This window comes from Populus alba, chromosome 19, assembly GCF_005239225.2.
Source record: "Populus alba chromosome 19, ASM523922v2, whole genome shotgun sequence".
NCBI classification, from domain to species: domain Eukaryota; kingdom Viridiplantae; phylum Streptophyta; class Magnoliopsida; order Malpighiales; family Salicaceae; genus Populus; species Populus alba.
This window is the reverse complement of record NC_133302.1, coordinates 4,951,208-4,975,752: the sequence shown is the minus strand read 5'-3', so window position 1 is coordinate 4,975,752 and position 24,545 is coordinate 4,951,208. Positions and strand designations below refer to the sequence as shown.

Genomic DNA, 24,545 nt, shown 5'->3' with positions numbered 1-24,545 from the left:
ATTACAAAACTCTATTTCTAACTTATCCAAAGTTGAAAGATGAAATCAAGAAAAATAAATAAATCCATGAGACTAGGATAACTTCAAATAAAAAAAATTGAAATAAGAATTATGAAAATCAATTCTCAAACAACCTAATGTTAAAGAATAAAATTAAAAAAGAACTTAAAAAAAAAAGATTGAGTTGTTGGAGGGAGAAATTGAAAACACAAATACTCAATTAAAAAGGCCAAAGAAATAAATTGAGTTAACTCGTGTTAGCCCACTAAACCTGCAATTTAGGTCATGAAATCATGATAACCCTATAGAAAGCAAATAAAAAATACAAAGCCAATTAAAAAAATTATTCAATTAAAAAAGGATCTAAAAGAATAAACAAAATCAACTCAGGTCAACGTACTAAACTCTCAAATTTTGTCATGGGTTTGGAATAACCCCATATAAAGTAATTTTTTTTAAAAAAATACAAAGCTCAATTTCAAACCAACCTGGTGTTGAAGGATGAAATAAAAAAACTAAATTTTAAAAAAAAAAACAAAAAAACAACACAAGTCAACTTAGGCTAACTTGTTGAACATGTAACCCAGGTTATAGACTATAATAAAAAGAAAAAAAAATACAAAGCTTCATTTCTAATAGATCCAAAGATGAAGGTTAAAATCAAGAAAAAAAAACTAAATCCGTGAAATTAAGGTAAGTGCATAGAAAGAAAATTGAAAAAACATTATGAAGCTCATTCCCTAAACAATATAATATTAAAGGATAAAATTGAAAAAAAAGATTAAAAAAAAAAAGATTGAGTTGTTAGAGGTAAAATTAAAAACAAATATGAGTTTGACATGTTTGCTCGATCTATTTCTTTTACTCTTTTAATTGAATATACTAAACAACTTAATATTAAAGTATAAAAGTAAAAAATAAAATAAAAAGAAGATTGAGTTGTTAGAGGTAAAATTAAAAAAAAATATGGGTTTGACATGTTTACTTGATTCATTTCTCTTACTCCTTTTTTAATTGAATATGAAATGAATCGAGTAAACTCATGTAAACCTGTGAAACTCATAACCCAAATAATAAGATTGGGATAACCCCACATAAAATAATAATAATAATAATAATAATAATAATAATAATAATAATAATAAAGGCTAAATTTAAATCAACTTAGTCTTGAAAGATAAAATAAAAAAAAATCAATTAAAAAAAGAGGCCAAAACAATTATTAAATTAAAATGGGTTAACCTATTAAATCTGTAACTAGTGTCATGAAATATAGAAATAAATTAATAAAAAACAAAATTTTAAAAATATGAAGTCCCACTTTCAATATATTTAATATTAAAAGTTGAAATGAAAAAAATATCTAAATCCTTAAGACCAATATATAACCCATAAAAAAAAAAACAAATTACAAAACAAAATTTACAAAACAACCTAATATTAAAATATTAAATTAAAAAAAAAAAAAACAATATTCTGATTTTTTCACTTTTATTCTTTCTCAAAACATTTATACAAGACAATCAAACCTCGTTAAGGTTAATTTTTTAAAATTTATTTAGCTTGAATGCTGATTTTTCACTTCAAAGCCTATCATTTCAAGAATTTATTTCTTCCTCTATATAAATTTTAAAAAAAAACTGTATAAAATAAAGAGATTTAAGATAAACTAGCATAAAAATAAAAGTAAAACTACAATAAAAATCATATAAAAATTAAACACATCCATAAACTAATTCAATTTATAAAAGTTATTAAAAAGTGATTTCGAAAAGAATATCTAATAATGTTTCCAAGTACTCCTTTGTATAAATTGAGATAGTATTTTGATACAAGTTTGCTATGTAAATCATCATCATAAATCATAATAAATATATAGAAAATGGTTTATTAAAGTTTATTCTGTAAAAACTTTATCATCAAAATTAAAGGTTATATGCACCAAAAAAATCAAATTTCTTCATATGAATATTTTTTACCGCATATCATTAAATCAAAACTGCCTATTTTCTCGAGTTTAATTAAACAATACATTTTATGCACCACAATATATTAGATGATTCACATCTAATTAATTTGAATTTCACTTTCTATCAACTCGTACAATCATGACACATCAATTTTCCTTTTATTACTTTTAAACATGTTAAATGTTAAATATTGTTTAGTATTATTATTAAGAAATATATTGAAATAATTTTTTTTAAAATTAAATTTTAATATCAAGACATAAGAATGATAGAAAAATATATAAAAAATTAATTTAAAATCAAAATAAAATACAAAAATTTAACTTTTTTTAAAAATACAAAAACAAATATTTTTATATTCAAATCATCCTTGCTTTGAACACAATATAAGGAGCATACAAAATTTACAAATCATGATTTTTTTCAGAACTATATTACCCCTTTGAACCATGGGAACTCTAGACTTCTTAGGATTTAACTTTAATTAACTCTTCTATACGGACTTTGATCTTCTCATAATAATACTAATTATGAACCTTTCCATTACAATACAAGCCATCGCAATCATTTCTACTAATGGCATATCCTTGTCATTAATTATGATCATAATTTTGCTTTCAAGAGAAATCTTCCTCAACCAATGCCTTGTCAACACAAAATACATCATTTTCCTATGGTCACATCATTTATATACAAAGTTATAACTAGTATCATTCCACTACTAGCTTTAATTGATCATTTAAATACAAAGTTATAACTAGTATTATGAAGATATTTTTTTTTAATATATAAATGACAACATATTAGATCGATTCGGACCAACTTGAGTTAACTTATTAAATTTACCACCGATATCACGAGACCCTAATATATCTTTTTTGTTGTTGTTGTTGTTTTTTTTTTTTTTGCAAGTTTTTTTTATTAATATTTTTTTTCACAATATTATCTTTTAAAATTAGATTTTTTTAGAGTTAAGTTTCATGATTGAACTTGAATCCATGATTTTACAAGTTGCAGGTTTTAGAGATTAGATTAGGCTCAAGAGGTTTGTCCAACTTTGCTTGTTTTTTTTTTTCTTTTTTCTTGAGCATATTTTCTTGTTTTTAATCTCTTTTTTCATATTTTTTAGGTTTGATTCTATTGAGTTAACCCTCTATAATATTTCTCAATTTCACCCCAACTATTTTTTAATCTATAAATAATTTATCAAATTACAAATATTTTTCAATTTCATCCCTTATATTTTTTTAATCTTTCAAATTTGATACTCATTCTTTTAATTGTTATTTATTTTGTCTGGAATTGTTTTTCAAATTTCATCATCCTAGGTGCTTTTCTTTTAAATTTTGTTCTCATTCTTTTTGTTGCTTTTGCAAGTTTTTTTTATTGATATTTTTTCAACGATTTCATCTTTCAAAATTAAATTAGTTGACAATTAATCTTCTTATTTAAACTCGGGTTCAAGATTTAACGAGTTGTAGGTTTTTAAGATTAGATTAGGTTTAAAAGGTTCGCTTCGTATTTTCCTTTTCTTTGAAATTTTTTCTTTTTTTTTTCTATTAATTTTCTATGGTTTTCCTTCTATTAGATTAGTATTGGGCTATTTGATAGTCCCGTTAGATTCAGATTCTTTTCTTTTCATTGTTTTTTATTGCTTTTTTTGTTGGTGTACTTTTTGTTGTAGTTTTTTTTTCATGTTATTTAATTTACCACTTGAACTAATCACTAAAATTTTATTTTTTTTAAGCCTAATATTTTTTTACTTGAAAACATTTTCTCGCCTATGGAGCCTGGACAACATATCTTATGGTACCACTCATTCGAGAGAGGCAAATCTACTTGGATATATCCAAGTAGTTGAGACTAGACAACTTTCTCAACTGCTAGTGTTTGTGAAAAGATAACAGATCTCTCTCTGTCTCGGTCTCACAAATCAAATAAAAGCCTAGTGAAATCCAGCCTAGACCAAGTTGGATATGCAAACAAGTGGTGCTTCTAGCAAATACACACACACACAGGCGAGCTCATGTCGGATTTCTTATCACAAAAGATACTGAAAGCCAACGGATCAAGAAAAGAACAAAAAAGCAGAAGTAGATAACGGTTACAAACGAAATGTTTATTTTTGTGTTTTAAAAATATTTTTTAAAAAAATTTAAATTTAAATTTTATTTTTTTATTAACTTCAAATTAATATGTTTTTAAATTATTTTGATGTGTTAATGTCAAAAATAATTTTTAAAAAATCAAAAAAATATTATTAACGTGTATTTTGACATGAAAAGTTATTTGAAAAACAACCAGAATCATCATGCAAGCTCATTATATGCATGTTGTACATATACAATGAAATCATCAATAATTTGAACCTTGCCAAGCCTCTTTTGATGTTTATTTTTAATCACTTCTCTACTTTGAAGCTTTTGCATGCTTAGGAAAGATTTCACAAAGATCTAGTACACAGTATTACTTTTGCTTAAAGCCACAGGCAGTAGCCATCAGACTGCAAATCTGACTGCTTGATTGCAGCCCTAAAGGAGCTGATCAGTGCTGTGGAGGGACCATGCATTTATTCTCTCTAATTTATCCTCTGAGTGGATGGATGTGGCTGATGATTGGTGGACACGCTGCCTAATGATGGTGTAGTGTAAAGTATTAACATTAATTATCTTTGATTAGAATATGGAGATTGGAGAGTTCGTGGAGTGTAAAATTAATGGGAAATTGGCAGAATTGAAGGGGATGGAAATTGTAATGATTATCTACATGATGGTTAATTTCTCAGAATTCAGCAAACATTTGTTCTTTGAAATATTTACAAACCATTCTGATATAACTTGAAATTTCATTTATTTCATGTTTTAACATCAGTAGAAAATATATTAACTCCATAAAATTTAATTGATTTAATAGGTTGTTCTCCGGTTTGATTAATCCATCTAAACAAGTGTGCCAATTGCATATTGCTAATTGATTCTTATCTAATTAGTTTTAATCATATTTAATAGATCTAATTCATGATTCCATCTTGTTCAAGGTTAATATAACTCAAACTCGGATTGAATCTAACTCAAAACAAAATTATTTTTGTTTTTTTAAATAAAAAATAACATTATTTTTTTTTAGAAAACAAACTAAAAATTATAGATTCAAATGAAAAATATTTTAGAAAAAAATCCTTAACTTTAACCCAATTAAATTTCATTAAAGCTCAATCAAATTAACTATATTATATGTTAATTTATTATATCATTTAAATTTAATCGAATCAACTTTTAACTCTCGAGGTGATATATCTACAGGGAAACAAATTGATTGGCGGGGTTGAGGCAAGTTGAATAAATTATGTCTTAAAAAACCCGCTAGAATCTAAACCGATAAGCTTGTCTTCGACGGGCAGATCCCAGGTCCGATATGCAGATATTTGTCAAAGAAAGGCTGCTGCCCGCTTTGCAATAGAAAGTGGCTTAGTCAGTTTTGAATTGAAAGCCAATTAAATAATTAAAAAGATAAGATAAGTGTATTGCTTATTTTACATTTTTTGAAAGATTAGAATCACTCCTTCGTACGATTCCTTTTTAAATATGAACGAAAAAAGAAATAGTATATAAATGAAGAATATAAAAAATTATAATTATCAAAATTTGATTTGAAAATTAACCTGGTGAAATAAGCCGGTTTTATATTGATTGATTAGATTAATTATTTTTAAAAAATATTATTTTTTAAAATTAATAAATTTTAATTGAATTTTGTCTGAATTAAACGAGTTCGGAGTTAAATTAAACTTGATCAATTCTCTTTTATTTTTTAAAATCCAGCAAGAATCTACTTAGATTTCAGATTAGCCTACTAGCTGAGCATGTTTCATAATTAGAAGATAAATCCTTTTGTGGGGTCATGAAACCTCATGTATTCTAAACTTTCTATTGGAGAGGTTAATTAAATCAAATCCAGAATAAAAGATTCATAAAAAACTTAATCTAAAGTTTGTTCTTTTCTTTTATATAATCCCGCTACAAGAAGAAATATCCACACTCATAAACCATACTCAACACAAATGTCTACTACTTTTTCCACACCCCCTCTACCTTTCCAACATTTTCATGGTGTTTTTCACCTAAGAAAATTGCTACTACACAACCCTCTTTCTCCTTCACCTTCTAGTAACGCCCATCATCCAATGAATCCTAACGCCACATGGGATAAGAGCTTCAATATAAATGTTGTCGTCGTCTTCATAGTCCTAATGTGCGCACTCTTTAGTTCACTAGGGCTAAACTCTTTCATAAGGTGTGCATTATGGTGTTCAAGCTTAAATGGAAATTCTTCCAATAGAGGGATCAAGAAAAAAGCCCTGAAAACTTTCCCTGTAGTGAATTACTCAGCAAAGGATAGTAAATTGCCTGGGTTGGACACAGAATGTGTCATATGCATATCAGAGTTTGTACTTGGTGATCGTGTTCGAATTTTGCCAAAGTGTAGCCATGGATTTCATGTGAGGTGCATTGATATGTGGCTGAGCTCACACTCATCTTGCCCGACATGCAGGCGCTGCCTTAAGGAGACATGCCACCAGATTGCTGGTGTGAGTCAGGCTAGCTCATCAGAACAACCACCTCCTCCCATCCAAGAAACAGTTGTGAACATTGCACCCCTCGAGCGTGAAGGTTTGGTCAGCAGTTACAGGGGAGTCAGCTAAGTGAATTTCTGCTAACTATTTTGTCATCCATTTTAAAATCTAGTTAAGGCTACTCAATTTGGAGCTCAAAGCTGTCAAAATGACCCCAATTGGAGTTGTGGCTAGCTAGCTACAGGGAGAAAATGATATTTCCAGGCAGTCCAAATTGGCAAGGAAAATCGCATTCAAGGATTTCTATTGTCTGTCAAAGGTGGTGGCTGAGTAATAATTAATGCACTTGTTATCCTTTTCTATGAGGTTGAAATTTGGAATACGGCACTCAAGGTGCGGCTGCGGTACAGAGGTGCATTTTGTTTTTTAGTAGGGTTTGAACCTGAAATTCTCACAATTTACACCACTTTAGAGCTGTTTTAATGTATATATACTTGTTATTGGTCATATCAAATACAATCTATGTTTTTGTAACAAAATTCCTTGTCAATGTAACTATTGTAGGAATCTTCTTACATAAACATAGATTATATACACACACACATGATTATAATTGGATAAAACAGATAGTGGGAATGATCTAAAACTAAATGATTTCATTCGGAAAGAAATTAAAATGTCTATAAGAACCCTTTTTATAACTTTATTCTAAATATTAGATGTTAGTCTATATGTCTTGTAGCCAATCGGTTGGTTACACATAACATTAACTTTGTTTATATAAATATATTTAATTTATTAATAAAAGTTTATTTATCTTTAATAATTCATCAAATATTTGATTAATGAATCTAAAATAAATATAAAGTTTTTTGGACAAAAATACTTTTTAAAGGAAACTATAAAGTTATCATAATTACAAGATTCATATTGTATCATAGTATTGTTCCTAAATGTTTCTAGTTAATGTTCTATTAAAATTGGATATTAATTAGAATTTTTGAGACTAATACATGTTATTTTTTCATTTGTTGTTATTCATTTTGGGACCTTAAATAAACATGCAAAGAAAAAAAAAAGAGAAAATACAAACAATTGAAAAACATATTAAAGAAAATAAAAAGATATATTAGTGAGGAGAACATGAAGAATACTAAAAAAAAACTATTAAAGATTGGTTGAGGAAGATCAAAATACACAAGATTTAAAAATTGACAGTTCAATTTTAACTCATAAAGGCTCTATTGGCAATAAAAATTCAATCCAAGGAGGAAATTTCAAGATTGGATGTTTAAGGATTCAATAGGATTTTTTTAAAAGGTTTAATTGCAAGAAAATTTAATTTTTGAAGTCAATTTAAGCTTTAATTTTAAGAAATTAAAGTCTTAAGTTTATTTTGGGACCTTAAATAAACACCAAAATAAAAAAAGGCGTTGAACTTTGGGGCTAATAATTAAGTTTGACATGAGTAAAATTGCATGTAATTAAGAGTTTATGAGATAATTATAGGTGTAATTAAAAAAAATAGGAAGAATACGGACTAATTTAAAGTTTTTCAAATCCCAAATTAAAAAAAACAAGCCCTAATTTTAGGGTTTAACCTAGACAACGCAATGTTCGGCTACTATTTAGCTTCTTCTTTGATAATTTTGGCTGATCGAGGAGGCGATTTTAAACGAATGAATGTGGTATTTTTTACCACCTCAGGGGTATAACCACCACTATTCAACTGAGAAACACCTCCTTTACAAAGATCAACAACTCCCATTAAACATTTACATCCTATTTTCTTCAATGAACTCAACAATATCTTGTCTCTAATCAACCATCACTCATTTTCAGATTCTGAGTTGATCGAGTTGACACTTTCAAACAAATAAATGTGGAGTTACAGACCTTCAAATTAAGCAAGGTCAGACCCAAACAAAATGTGTGTACAACATCTACTAACTTTAGATGGTCTTCACTGACACCACATTGGAGTTGCTCCAACGAAGTTTCAAAAATGATTAACTAAATTGTCGATGGTTATGATACATGTTTCAAAAAACCACTAATCTTTTTCGTGTGTTCACACTTCAAGCTTTCTTAGTGGGTTCTTATCAAATGTTGGTTGTGTTTCTCTCAAGATCAAAAAGCCAAAAACAAGCTCCAAATTTGGAAAAACCACCAAAATCTCCAAAACCAAGTTTGTTGCAAAACCACCATTGTAAAACTAGTATAGGTAAAAAGCCCACAACTATAAACATACCTAAAACTCTTCCATTTTGATCATAGGGACAAGCTTTGAGGAAAAAGGATCAATATTTTATTCAATCTATAAAAATCATAACTTGAAACCATATAAATACCCCTTAAAAAATTAGGGCAAGAGGGGGGGAAGAAAAGAGGGAGAGAGAGAAAGAGGGGTAAGGAAAATATTGATAAAAGAACTCTAAATTTTGAAGGTTTAAGATCCTAACTCAATGATTTCCTTAACTTTGAGAGTAGGTAACAAACTTGGAAAAGAAAGAACCGAAGGGCAACAACCATTATTTGAGCTTGGAAGATATAAAACATTCATTTATGCTAGTAGATGATGTCCATGAAGCACATCTTTAGGCCGTTCTTTCATATTTTATGGTGTTTTTGAACACTTGTTGCATTATATTACTTTTAGCTTTGATTTTAAGTAATGCGCAGAATGTCGTTTTTTTCTTTGTGTGATCCTGTTTGGAGTTGTCTATTTGTTGTTGGATGTTTAGATGTTTACATTAAATGAAATAAAGTGATTAAGAAATCTGGAAGTAGGGTTATTGATGTCTTTTTTTCTAATTTGTTAATGTGTGTGCTTGGTTCCTGGACATGATTTAGGTCCTAAAACTCTTGCATGATTTTGATGTTTTCATGTTATTTGTTAGTTTTTATACTCATACATGTTTGGTTATGGTTATATATGTAATTTGTTAGAATGAACAAAGCATATTTTAGAATTAAAAAATGTTAGTCTTGAAGGCTTGACAATGTGCTTAGTTTTTAAGCTATTTCTGGGTTGTTGGGTAGTGTTATTTGTGTTCTTGAAAAGAACTTTGTCTTGGCTTCATGATTTGAATCAATTTTAGTCTAATTCTTTAGACTAAACCATCTAGGCAATTTAATTAATCAATAATCTAGAATTTATTTGCATCAATTTGTTTTTGTTTCTTATTTGTTTTTTGGGTCGAACCCAAATCTTTGGTTTGGTTTATGGTCGAACCAATGATCTTGGGTCAATCTAATCAGGTCAAAATTGAGTCAAAGATTAAGACCATGATTGGCTTGCTATATTTTGGCTAAAGGTTTTTTTGGCTTAAGAGTTAGTTTGGCAAACACCTTCTTAAATCTGTTTTGCTAGTTTTATTACAAAAAAAATAAGTTTTTGCCAAACAAAGCCTAAGAAACAATAAAAAAATACTTTCCTTTTTTCTTGCATATGGATAAAAATTCTTAAAATTATTTATAGAAAACCTAAAATACTTTGGCATGTTCAAAAAAAAAATGATATTACATTGATTTTATAACAAGTTTGTAAAATTCCAAAGGATTTTGATGTATATTTCAAAAATATTAATTTTTTTTAGCAAGAAAATATTATTCACTTTTAATATAAGGATAAAAAACTCTAATAGAGGTCAATATCCACAATACTATTAAGGATAATAATTTGTTATTCCTCATTTTAATATAAGGATATAAAATCTGTATGAGGTTAATGTCCAAAATATTATTGAGAATAACACAATTCATTTGCTCACAATATAAGCATAAAAAAAAACTGCAAAAAAATTTATCTGAAATATTATTTAGAATAACGCAATAGCCAAAAATTTCAATTTCACCCCGAAAAAGCCTTAATAATATTGAGAACTAAAATGGGATAATTAATCAGACTTGATTGTAAATAAGTTTTAGAAATTGAGAACTATACTGTAATTTATATAAAGAATTACAATTCTAGACCTAGAAAAATCAAGTAGGGACTTGATTGAATGAATTTCTAATTTTTTTTCCTGAAATAATATGTGTGATATTATTCAGAGGGGAAATTTGTTATTTTACCATTTATAAGGTTTTCTGGTTTCCTATAAATAGAATGTTACGCCTCTTATTTTACCATTTTTTGCAATTGCGGTTTTAAAAAATAAATTAAAAATTTAGTTGTAATTTTAAAAATATATGTTGAAAAAAATTTGTTTTGTTAAAATTATTGTAAGATGGATTTTAGCAATTAAAATAAATGGAAAACAAGTTTTCATGATTAAAAAGTAAGTTATTTTAGTTTTTATAAAATTAAAATATAAAATATAATTATATACAAGACATAATGTAAAATGTAGAAATAATTTAGTTAACTAAAGATTTTTTTTATAGTTGAAAAAGAAATAAAAGTTACCGCAGTATGAAAAAAAAAATTGTTAATCGTTGGTGTCCGAACAAACTTATACGCATCTTAACTAATCCTCCGAAACCCTGAAATTAATTATTATATAAGTCTTTAATTATCCTGAAATTTATAACACTTAAATTGGTAGTTTCTAGAATATAAATTTAAAATTTGATCCATTAAATTATAACCTAAATATATTGATTGGTGTGGAAAAGCTTCAACCTTTTGGACATATAATAAAATGTGTGAAAGATATTTTTAATCAACTGAACGGGATAAGGTGTGATTATTGGGATAACTATCGACCAACCATTGGGCTAGTAGTAGTCCGTACACATTTGCAGACAGATTCATGAAAGAGATCTTGCCTATATATACATTTTTATGAAAAAGGTGTGATTGTCTCATTTTCAAGAGAACTACAAAACAAAAGAAGTGCAAGTGGATACATATAAAATTTGAAGATAACTACGTGAGTGATTTGGTTTTTAAAATTATTTTTTATTTAAAAAATATTAAATTAATATTTTTTATATTCCTTTTGAATAGTTTTATGTGCTGATAATATAAATAAAAAATATTATTTTAATATATTTTAAAAATATCATTAGCTTTTAGGAATCTTGTTACCAAACACCAAACAATATGAAATCAATAGGAATCTTACTAGCTTTTAGGCTCGTTATATAACAAATTTTTAAAAAAAGAAAAAGTTAAACCTTTTTATTTTTTACCCTATAAATTACATATGGTCCCTTAAGTTTTTCTTTATATATGTGTGTGTTTGTGTGTGGAACTATGTCTTTTTTAATGGAATTTAAATCAGTATCTATATCAAATAAGATAATAATATCTAATTTGAAATCATCTAAAAAAACTAAAGTAATTTTAATTAAATATTTTTTGAAAGATATTTGAGTTAACACATTCAAGAAATCATTAGGAATATGTTCAATGTTTGTAAGTGCATGAGGTAATGTGTGAGACTCAATGGTTTGGTCGTCTGATTCGGATTTAAGGTTAGACTAACTCTCAATTTTGATTAAAAAATATTGTAATATGACAAAGTCTTTCTATTGTGCTTGTTTTAAGATTTGTAGCTCGGATTTAAGGGTTTGGACATATATATATATTTGCCATTTTAACATCTCCCCTAAAAATCCAGGCATAACAATAGTCATGGTTCTTTAAGTCCCTATATCCACTTTTATGTATGTATGTCGGTGACATAATATGGTGCAGTCATATGATATCCATAATTTGTCCATAGAGGATCAAAGCAAGCATGAATTAGAAGTTTAAGGGCTTGGAGTTTAATTATATAAAAAGTTAATTCGATGATTTATCAATTCAAAATATAAATCATATTAAAAAAAAAAGAACAAGAATTATAATACATTATTTTTTAAACTCTCAATCAAATATTAGTTATTGGTAATGGTGATATTTAAATATTGTAATAATTTAATAACTTTCACAGCATTCATTTAAATTAAAAGGAAAAAAGAAAAAAGAAAAAACAAGGGTGTATTGATTTCAATAAATAAGCGGATACATATAGAGTACAAATAGGGATTACGAGTAAAAAGATAGGGTGGCTTGCTCGGGCACTTCCATTTTCAGCCAATTATCTTGCCTAAGTAAATGAGAGGGCTGAAAATGACCATATTGGTGATGATTACCAAAGCATATTTATATAAATAAATAAATAATGGCACAGGACTTGAGGTAAACAATAGAAAGATTGTGGGATACAGGCGTGTCTTCATGACTCCAAAAAAAAAATATTATATATACATTAAAAGCACTTGTTGCTTGTAATTTTGTGGCATCCTGACTCAGGCATGAGTCACAAAAGAATTATATTAACCCCAACATTTTAGCATAAACTACTAGCATTCTCTAAAATGAAACATTTTAAAGCATATATGAACAATCTCTAAAATGTTTTTCAAATATGCTTTAACAATCTCTAAAATGAAACATTTTAAAGCATATTTGAAAAACATTTTAGAGATTGTTCATATATATATATATATATATATATGAATTTCTTTTTGTAAAACCGGGTTTTCACTGGGTTTTACATACATAAATCACCTCAAATGCAACCATATACGTCCAGCGAAGAACTCACTAAACTCAACAAGCACGTCTAGAACCCCACCTCTTCTACATCTATTCAACACTTTCAAGATTTCCTAAGAGAAAACCCTCGAGAAATATTGTTTCAGTCATCATGTTTGGTCCTATCTGCAACTATTGGCTCGCTTGTTTTATAATGGCAACCTTGTTGCTAGGTTAGCCAATTGTGCAGCAAGGATCAAGCTAATATCTATGAAAACATTATCTGCTGGGCATACTCAGTGGATGTAAAAGTACGAGAGGAGGGAACTAATGCCATTCAGAGGACGCATGTACCTGGTAAGAGTAAGCTTATATAATTCTTCATGCCCGAATTAAAATGAAGGTGGTAAAGTTGGCAATAGATTTTAGTGGGTTTTGGGGCATTATATATTGAAATATGTGACTTTCATTGGTGTATTTGGGATGTATTAACTGGAGATCTTGAAGGTGGAAAAGGAAATGTAGGAGGGATTGGAAGGGCGTTTTTATTAAGGCAATAAACTATATGGTTTGTTTTTTCTGTGTTTTTTCTATCTAACTTCTTCTCCCATAAGAAAGAAAACAAAACCAACCCTAGGCCCATGTTCATAGAATTTTTCCATCTATCCACAAATTATTATTTTTTCATCAATCTATGCCTGAAAATAAAAATTAGATTAATGCAATTGATGAGGGGAATTTCATATTATAAAAAATTATAATTGATATTTTTTCCAATTGGTTTTTGGGCTTTGCCATTGAAGGAATTGTTTTCCATTGCCTTAGTGTTCAGCTCTTGCTAGCTTTATCACCAATATCATAGGAAATTGCTAAATATATATATAATGTTTTTTTATGGACACATGATGAAAAGGTCTGCATGCAACAACCTCTAAATTTTATTAATTATATTATTTCCTCTCATGTGTGTTGGTTATATAAATTTTTATATGATTTAAAACAAGTTCCTTGACATATAATTCTTTTGAGTGATTATCTTTTCTTTGTTGAATTTCATGTTTTTAAAGTTGACACATTATTATTCATTTTATTTAAAGGTGGTGATATCTTTTATCTTTTTATTTATGTTAATGATATTTTGCAAACTACATTTGACATGAGATATAAAAAGGTCCTAGATTGAAGTATTTATGTTATAAATTATTTTTTATGTTATTTATTGAACATATTTTTCAAAAACTATAAAAATTAAAAATATTTTAAAAAATATATTTTTGACCTAACCAAGTTTTGAATTATAACAAGTGATACGGATTTGACATGAGATGTAAAAAGGTATTAGATTGAAGTATTTATGTCATAATTTTTTATTTTTTTTATCTTTTGTGTTGAACATATTTTCCAAAAACTATAAAAATATATATATATATATACATATATTTTTACCCAACCAATTTTTGATTATTTTATAATTTCTTACGTTTACGTTTTCATTTAAGTACTTTGTGTAAATGATTTTCTTGAACATCGAAACGTCAATGAGGGCATACTTGGATTGAAGAGAAAGGGACAAACTTTTCAAAAAATCAGTCTTGCTATCATTAGTTTTCAAAGTTCATATATGTAATTTTTCTTTTTAAACAGTTTCCTCCCATGTTTCGTAAGCCCCCGCACCCCTTAATTATAGCTTTGCACGTTGACGTGGAGTCTCTTTTCTTTGAAAAACAAGATGGTTTTTCATAAACAAGATGGAATAATAGTTATGATATCCAAAGAAATCAACATCGGTGGATCCCTTTGCACATATATCCTACTACTTTTATATTTTAAAAAATGGGTGTTTGTAAATGCTATTCATATATAAGATTGTCAAAGACATCCATGCAGCTGGATCCATTTGCACAAATACTTTACTACTTATATATATATATATATATATATATATATATATATATATATATATAGGTATTGTAAATGTCATTCATTCATAAGTTATAGGAAGTGTTTTTTATATGTTTTTTTTATAGTTTTGATGTATTTATATTAAAAATTAAAAAAAAATCTAAAAAAAAAAAATCATTTTAATTTATATTTAATTAAAAAACAATTTTAAATTAAGCATTATGCACCGTATTACCAGACACACATTTTTTAAAAGCACTTTGCACCGTATCACAATCAAACTTTAATGTTTTCCAATATTTTCTTATAAGAAGACCCTTGAGTGTCAAATTAAGAACCATCTTAACTCAAAACTTAAATTGTTAGGTAAGATCTCAAAGATATGATCTATATTATTATCTAATACATATCTTTAAGTGAAAGCTTTTTAGACTCGAAATTTACACTCATGATCATTAAATCATTAAAACTTTAATATCATGTCAAAAAACTATTTCAATCCAAAAAATTTGGTTGTTAAGTGACCCCATGATTTATATTATTCTCTAATATTGATAACCCACACCCTTCTTTTCTTTTTATTTATTTATTTATTTTATGAATTAAAGAAATCCATTAATCAAGCAACTTTTACATCAAAATCCCAGTTTAAAAATAGAATATTGCTATTGAAACAGAAACAAAAATTATCCAATGACTTAAAACTCATTACAAAGATTTCAGTATTGATACAAGTGACCAAATTCTCCTTCTTCTTTTTTTCTTTGGCTTACAAAACCAACATTAATCCAATCTAGAATCCCTTCCAAATTCAACCCTTTTTACTATTTAAAGGCCTGCTAATCCTTTCTCTCCATTGTACGCATTTCAATTGTTTATCCTTAACGGCACTGATTTTTTTTGTTTTGCTCCAAGAATTTAGCACCATGATATCAGTATTAAATTACTTGCTCCATGATGATAATCTCTATTAAACTACTTCATCATAATTATAGCTTTGAGAAGTAGTGGTATTAAACTCAGTTCAGCCTGATAAATCAAACTAAGATCATGTCCACTTAGGACCTAGTCTGAATTGGGTTTCAAAAAAACAAAGTAGGAGTTGACTTGGTTAAATTACGGTAACCCAATGAGTCAATCTACAACCCTTTTAAAACTTAGTTTGATTTAAAAAAAAAAAAATCAAAACAACTTTGTTTTAACTATTAAAAAAAATGATATCATTTTAATTGAATTAGATTAATCCATTCAACCCATGACCCGAACCTTTAACAATATCATAAACCACATCAGTTTTAATAACTTTACCAAGAACATATATTTTACCTAGGCAATGAAGCCAGGTTTGGCCATGAAGTACTTTTTTTAACGTTTATTTATTACAAAGACTACAAGTTATGTTATAAACATTGTGCACGCATGCATTGTTTACCTTCTTGTATTTTATTGTGGATTTACTATTTAAATTATTTTTTTTTTATTCTGGTCCTTAAACTTTTATTTGGCACTGATTCGATCGATTGACCTAGCACATACTTTTATTTGACCTAGCACGGTTGCATCCTTTTTTGGCACAATTGAAGAAAAATTGAAACAAATTTTTTGATTAAAGAAAAAATTGAAAGAATGAGAATCAAAGTGAAAAAAATGCATCACAAATGGGTGATGCTTTCAAAGTTATCATAAAAAAAAGAGTATATTTTAGTTCTCAAACTTTACAAATTATCCATTTTCAATCATCAATAGTTTGTCAATTCAATTTTGGAATAAAAGTTTATTTTTCTTAATTTTTAATTATTTGTTTGAGAGAGGATGCCAGATGTTTAATGGTAAAGAGAAAAAATCAACATTTACACTGATTCTGACCACCAAAATGATCTATCTTAGTGTTATGATGTTCTATTTTATGAAAGGAGTTCAACTTATATATTTGTTTTTATCTTAAAGTTGCCTTAAAAACCAGATCTAATCTCATAAGGAGTTTTTGTTTCGGATTGATTTTGGGTTATTTTATTTTATTTTTTAAGGCTATTTATGGATTTTCCAATGTTTTTAGGCTTTTTTTCTAGGTATTTTAGGTCAAATTTGGGTTAAAAATAAGTTTTTGAGTAAAAAAGCATATTCTCAATCTTTTTGGCCACTAATCTGGGAAATACCAGGTAACACATTATCTACCTTAGGAGACAGCGTGTTGAATGGAATTTAAAAAAACAAAATATTAGGCCCTTGGAAGCCCTTGCCTGCCTCTTTCTTTCTTTCTTTTTAAATTTTTTCTTTTTAAAAAAAATCATGCTTTTTTTTAATATTTTTTAATTTATATTGAAATTAATGTCCATTCTCTTTGATTTTTTTATTTATGTATTTAGCCTTTTTTAAATGGTGGTTGTTTTATTATTATTTTTGGATGTATTCAATTTTTGAAGAGATAATTTTAATTCATCTATAATTTTTTTATGTTTTAAATAATTGAACTTTATTTCTTAAGATGAAAAATATTTATTTTTGAATAGTATTTCTAGTAAGTACAACCTTGCAAGATATTTTTTTTCCTTTGATTTTATTCATATAATTTTATGTGTGTATTTATTTCCACTATAATTTAATTAAAAAAAAAAATTATTTTAATAAACATAGTTATTGAACACAATCGAGTGAATGGATCATGTTGTAATTTCAAATATATTAATTTATATTCGCTTCTTGACTTTTCCATATACGTATTTAATTAGTGTTGATGATTTTTTTATTTATTTTTTGACATAGAGAGTTCTTTGATTTTTTTAATTAGATATATGCATAAATTTTTTAATTTATACTTGATATTATATATATATATATATATATATATATATTGCAAATACTTGCATATTCAAATTTTTTTTATTGAAAAAAAAATATTCAGCCCACAATATACCGCAGGTAAAATAGTTGTACACGTTTATCTCCTATTCACCCAATATTATTGAGACTTTCTATCATCAATTGTCGGCACCAAGGACATAGCTAAGATGGTTGGCAAGCGGTAGCACCAATATTGCTTTCTATACTTTTAAAAAAGTCTTATTCCAAAGTCTGGTATGTTAGCTCTTAATTGGACCCCAAAATCCAGCTAAAACTAAAGTATATTATATAATTTTTTGGAGTTTTAATAAGGGAATAATTGTAAGAGAAAACATAATTAAAGGATGCCCATTATGTATAAAGCCAATAATCTTAGGCCTACATGTTGGGGCATTTATTGAGAGAAACCATCTGCTTTATAATGTCACTCGAGGCATCACAAACAGATGATTTTAAGATAATTTTTGGTAACAAATTAATTAAATTATAAACTTTTCAAATATTTAAAAATAAAAAGGGAGAGAAGTGTATTATTGTAGCGAGACACTTGTTAGTGGGTTCTCCTATTGATTGATAGTGGTAGGAATGCAGGAATGTTAACGTGCTAGTTAGTAAATCAAGAGGAGTACGGAGTATTGGTGCAGATTATTTTTTAAAATGTATTTTTAATATCAGTATATAAAAATATTAAAAAATTAATTTAAAATATAAAAAATTCTAAATTTAAAAAAAAAAATGAATTGCACTCTCATACATCCCTTAAATTAACTATACAGTAAGTTGTGCATGTTCTTGTAGTGTTTTTAATAATATGATTCAGAGTATTTTTTTAAAAGTATTTTTTTATTTAATATGTATTAAAATAATATTATTTGTTTTATTAATTTGTTTTATAGCATCACATTAAAGCTATAAAAAAACATTAATCTAATAAATTTTTTATTGTGAAAAATAGTTTAAAAATAACTTTAAAAAATAATTGAGACCCATTACCGAACACACCCACTATACTATCTTCCTACATTTTCTCCCATTGAGTTTGTCCACGCTTGGATTTCCATCTAGTTATTAAAACGTTCATCTATTGCTTTATGTGCATGATCTCAAAGATATTATAGTCTTAGAATTGAATATTTCTTGAAATAGAGCTGTGATTAATTAAATAATCTAAAAAGTTTATATGCTTTATTTGAAAAATAGACAATCATCACTCTCTCTATTCTAAAATTTTATTATCATTTAATTTCTTATACGTATTTAAAAAATACAATTAATTGCATATGATATCATCTGTTTTCAAACTACTTTTCAATGTTATTTTTTTATTTTATTTTATTAAATTAATACAATAAAGTTCATGGTCAGGAGTTTAATTTACCATTAATTAAGTTGAAATGGATTCGAATCCAAGTTCATGCACTGGTTTTTGTTTTTGTATTTATTTTTACATATTTATATGACATAATAATTAGTTGTGGGATATCTCAAAATATATAGAAAGAAGGACAAGTGTTTATTTTTCAAAATAGAAAGATGTAAGACATCCCTAAAAAGAAATATGGATGAACATATTTGGACGAAAGGAGTAATATATTAGCTTTAAAGGCATTGTAGAATGAATTAAAAGGTATTGGCAAAGTCAGACCATTAACAAGAAGACGGATCAAATAATTATTAAGATCAATTTAAGGAAGACAGTTAGAAGAACTTGACTATAGACAAAAATTCCCACCTGGCTCGATTTTGATGGATTGATTTAAAATACTTTGGGCTAAAAACTTGTTTTGGTCAAGAGTTTAAGTTGAATTGAAAATATATTAACCCAAGAAAACTAAATTGATTTAGCTTAGTTTATATATAATTTGGTTGATTTAGTCGTAAAATTTAAGTCTCGATAAACACTAATAGAATTTATTTATTAAAAAAAAAAAAATATATATATATATATATAGCTTTAACAAAAATAATTAATTCAAGTTGATCTAATAACCTAAATCTTTTTTCGAAGCCAATCCTCAAATTATTTTTATAAATGTAACAGTTAATTTATTATTGATAAGGGTTAACATGGTTGTTAAATCTAATCTCATTCCAACCCAATCCTCAAATCATTTTTATAATTGTAACAGTTAATTTATTGTTTATAAGGGTTAACATGGTTGTTGAATCTAATATCACCTTTATAGGTTGATTTTGATTTGATTTGATACAGATATCCCCATATTAACATACTAACCCAATAGCCCAAAAACTCATCCAGGATAGTCTCCGAGCCGGTCTAACAATTACAATGGTTAATATGTCTTGATAAAATCACCACGTATGGTTTTTATAATGGGTGCATCCCTTCTCTCAATTACATCTTGACTTACCAGCCTTTCGTTCCAATAGCACTAGCTCCTGTTGTTATACATACTTTTTTGAACTTGACTATAAGAATTCAAAAGGCAAGTCAGACCATACACTTGAGTACTGTCACTGTAGTGTACATACTTTTTTATGATTCTATTTTTGTTCATAAAAAATTCTAGAGGAATAGCAACCAGCAAGAGATCTCCTATTTATTGAAAATAATATATATTATATATTTAAATTTCATTTAATAGCTTAAGTTTATAGATTGAAATAGTTCTTTGATATGATATCAAAACCTTGATGATCAAACAGTCACGAGTTTGAATCTCACAATTCTTATTTATTTGATAAAAATGAAGCATAAGGTAATATAGACCTGTGAAAGTTTCAAGATTAAAAAGGCTTTCACTTGAAAGGGTATCTTATAGAATAATATAAATTATATATTTAGATCTTACCTAACCGCTTAAGCTATTAGGTTGAAATAGTTCTTTGATACTGTTAAATAAAAAAATCATGGTGTGCCACTGGAGAACACATCTTTTCACTATCCAATATGATAAGCTTGATGATGGCCGAGAAATAGATTTGAAGCCATGAATCCTGCCTCGGATTAATAAAAGCTTGAAAGATATATTCCAATTATTCCTTGTTTCAATCTCTGTGTTCTACTTTAGCTGATGTGATTAAGAGCACAAAAACCATAATTCAAGTGTTCTGAAACTTCAAGCACTTACAAATACTCGCCCTATCAATTTAATTGCCTCATCGCATGGTCTCCCTATTCATGTCTTCATGGAGGGACCTCAGCTCGTTGCTCGTCTTCTCCAAAAGTCAACCCCCCTCTTCTCTATTGAGCTGTTTTTGTTCACTTAATAATCAATGTCAGCCATGCATGAAGCTTGACCCCCATTAACTTAGTGGGCTGCCATGTTATCTGTGACTGTGATGCATGATCTTGCTCTTAGCTTAACAAGCAATAAAATCTTCCCCATAATCTGTATCTTAAGCAAAATTGTCTGTATCTTCCCCATAATCTGTATCTTAAGCAAAATTGTCTGTATCTTCCCCATAATAAAATCTTCCCCATAATCTGTATCTTCATGTTATCTGTGACTGTGATGCATGATCTTGCTCTTAGCTTAAGCAAAATTGTCTCACTGGATCGGGGCATGCAACTAAGAGGTCTTGCTATAATATGGGGATAATAACACAGAGGATCGGTATCTTTCTCTCGTGTTTGGCACGATACTAACCATATGGCTGCTGGTTTTGCAAAACAAGGTATGACTACAAGTTGTGACTTTGCGGCCTAGCTTGGATCTTCCTGGGTCATGCAGTCTTTTTAAGTTCAGATTATCTTTTGACACGTAGATTTTGCAAGTTTTTTTTTTTTTTTGCCTTTTATTTTTTTGGCGTTTGAATGCAATAACCAAAATAGATTTACACTAGCCTTGACATTAGCCTTCAAATTTTTAACATTTTCATCAAGCACTAACATGAATTTTTATATTACCACAGATTCCTTGAAGATCTAGTTAAGAATATTGCTTTAATTTACAGCCACATGAAGAAGCTAACAAATAGAACATGCTAGGATTACAATCAACCTACTTGTGTGGCAAAAGATCACAGCTTGCAGACCAACAAAACATGGGATCTTTAGTACAATTCCCAAATCTAACTTTTATGATTCTTGTCGAAGTATAATCGAGGGCTGGTGACGCACAGTAACCCATCTAGACAACATATATAACAGATATTTAAGAATGTTGAGGTTAGTATGATAATAAGAATATACCCATGATGCTACCAATGTGAAATGGAGGTTGAACACAATGTTGTGGCTTACAGTTGGGAGTGTCATGTCCTCCCAATTAGTGGAGGTTTACATAATTATTGAGATGCAGACAGATCACTCAGGTTATGCTAAAAGAGAAGGAAAAAACTATGAACTTCTTTCTAGCAGGTTTCATACAGAATGTTTACTGCAGCTAGTTAGAATTTGAGAGGCAAACCACTCAGTAGCTAATCTATTAGCTAAGGTTGATTCAGCACACTGAAAAGGATAAATTAAGATTCTAAAGGCCAAGCAAAAAGGGGGTGGAAAAACAAGGTGAATTTGCTACAGAGAGACCAATGAGTGTAAATACTAGCTGCGTATCTGTTAACTGATTTGTGCTCAATCACAACTGAGTTGTGTCTGACTCAAAACAATTCCGGAATCAAATTGAAAATGAAAAACTAGAACCTCTATCTTATAGAAAAGTGTACAAAAGATCATTTGAATTGACTTCGAAACCATATTTTTCATGTCACCTTTAGCCAAGGAACCTTCGTGAGTCCTTCCTGGAGTTTTCTGGGTCCCTGACAGCATTTTGAGGTTTTGATTCCTGAAATGAAATTGATGCATGTAGTTGTCTGAACAGAGGCAAGTGGAATGGCCCCAGTTTGATAAGAAAACCCATTAAAATACAAAAGGTTCAGTGGAGCATCCACATGTCAGAGACCTACATAAAATAAGAGATAATGACTTGTTGCGTGCTAAAACCCTCAGAATATTCGAAATTATAGCTTCATTAGTGTAATAATTGTGAATATTATATCAAAGATCAAGTGGAAATTTGGATCCTTTCAACTTTCCCTATATATATATAACATCAATACGCAACCACTTACAAATATTTCTGTCTTCTACCCTCCGAAGTCCAAGCTATCTGAACATGTCTGCTTCTACCTCAACTACTCAACTCTTTCAAGATTTTCTTGGGGACTTCTACTCAAGAAGATTGCTATTACATAGCCCTCTTTACCAATCAACAAACACAGCAACTCCTCCAGCTCCTGGAAACAGTGCCCCATCTGAACCTAACACTGGCACTGGCAGCAGCTTTGATGCGAATGTTGTTATGGTCCTTTCAGTTCTGTTGTGTGCACTGATTTGCTCACTAGGGCTAAATTCCATCATTAGGTGTGCATTAAGGTGCTCTAACATAGCAGCTTCAGAATCTGCTGCGAACCCCTCGACTCAGTCAGCAAACACTGGAGTGAATCGAAAAGCATTAAAGTCTTTTCCAGTGGTAAATTACTCGAGTGACTTGAACCTGCCTGGCCTTGACACAGAGTGTGTAATATGCCTCTCAGAGTTCACTCCTGGTGAGCGTGTGCGGCTTCTTCCTAAGTGCCACCATGGATTCCATGTCAAATGCATTGATAAGTGGCTTAGCTCCCACTCATCCTGCCCTACATGCAGGCACTGCCTGATAGAGACATGTCAAAAAATTATTGGTTGTAGCCAGGCTAGCACATCAGGACCCTCTCTACCAGTACAAGAAACCATTGTGAGCATATTGCCACTAGAACCTGAAGGTTTGATACGAGATTACAGGGCAAATAGCTAAGAATTTTCCTTTCTTTTTTTCACTTTTTATTGTATGATATGTTTAGCCCTGCCCCTTGAAGGATGATACTTGAAGGCCTTAATTTGCCACAGGTTATAGGCTACCATCCACAAGAAGTGCAGTACACATGTAAATTTTTAGCAGTTTGAAATTATTAACATAATGCACAATTTTTCTTTCCTCACAATGTGTTAAACAGTAGTTCTTAAATCAGAATTGCAGGCCAAAAACAGAGCTTGAAGGACCTGGAACCATGTAGGATCCCTCAAACACCTAGCTGGTTCAATATGCTGGCTAGAGGAAACTGAGAAGGAAAATCACTGAAAAACTCCCTTGTCTTAATGTGGAAGGCCAATAAGGTGAGTGAATTAGCTAAAGATTTCTCTTTACTAATAATAAAAGAATGCTGCAAGTCTCAGTATTAGTGCTAGACCTACAAAGGACGGTATTGCAGCAGTATAATATATAGTAATATTCATATAGGAGCAGCTCAACATAGGAATAAATGTCAAGAGGGAGTGTAAAGAGTAAAGGAAAATCCCTCATACTATATTCATGGCAAGCAAGCACAAATTTTTTTCCAAGAATCTTGACCCACTAGGAGTGCTCATTGTTTTCATTAGCTTTACTTCAAAGAAATCAACAGCAAGGGAAACAGCCTCATTGTAAGAGCACTTGAAAAGACTTGAAAACATCGCAATAATGTGTAAAACAATAAGTTCATCCAATCAAAGGAGCTTCAAAGATCAATGGAAGCTGAGGATGAACGCAATACACATTCCCAAATGAAATAAAGGGGAGTTTTGTATCATAGTAGTAGCATGAAAGTGACACGTAGAGAAGAGTTAAAAATCACTCCTCCCTGGCTGCAAAGAATCATGTAATGCGCTATGGATGTTGAAGGTGGGTCCTTGATCTGACTGTAATGCTTAAATGACACTAAAGAGAAGCCAAGGCATTGGCACCGTGACTAGTTAAGATTCGACTGGTCTGGCTAGGTAGATGAACCTAATGATTTATTGATGAGGTTG

The 24,545-nt window shown here is 28.9% G+C and overlaps 2 protein-coding genes across 2 annotated transcripts; both read left to right on the top strand.

Annotated features, from left to right (window-relative positions):
• The first annotated feature begins 5,993 nt into the window (after positions 1–5,993).
• Positions 5,994–7,082, top strand: LOC118062809 (RING-H2 finger protein ATL78). Its single transcript, XM_035076655.2, has one exon. The coding sequence runs from the start codon at positions 6,031–6,033 to the stop codon at positions 6,670–6,672; it is 642 nt and encodes a 213-aa protein (XP_034932546.1). The 5' UTR covers positions 5,994–6,030; the 3' UTR covers positions 6,673–7,082.
• A 15,639-nt stretch (positions 7,083–22,721) lies between these two features.
• Positions 22,722–23,695, top strand: LOC118062802 (RING-H2 finger protein ATL78). The gene has a single exon (XM_035076645.2). It carries the CDS (start codon positions 22,837–22,839, stop codon positions 23,512–23,514), a length of 678 nt encoding a protein of 225 aa, XP_034932536.1. The 5' UTR covers positions 22,722–22,836; the 3' UTR covers positions 23,515–23,695.
• Positions 23,696–24,545: the final 850 nt, after the last annotated feature.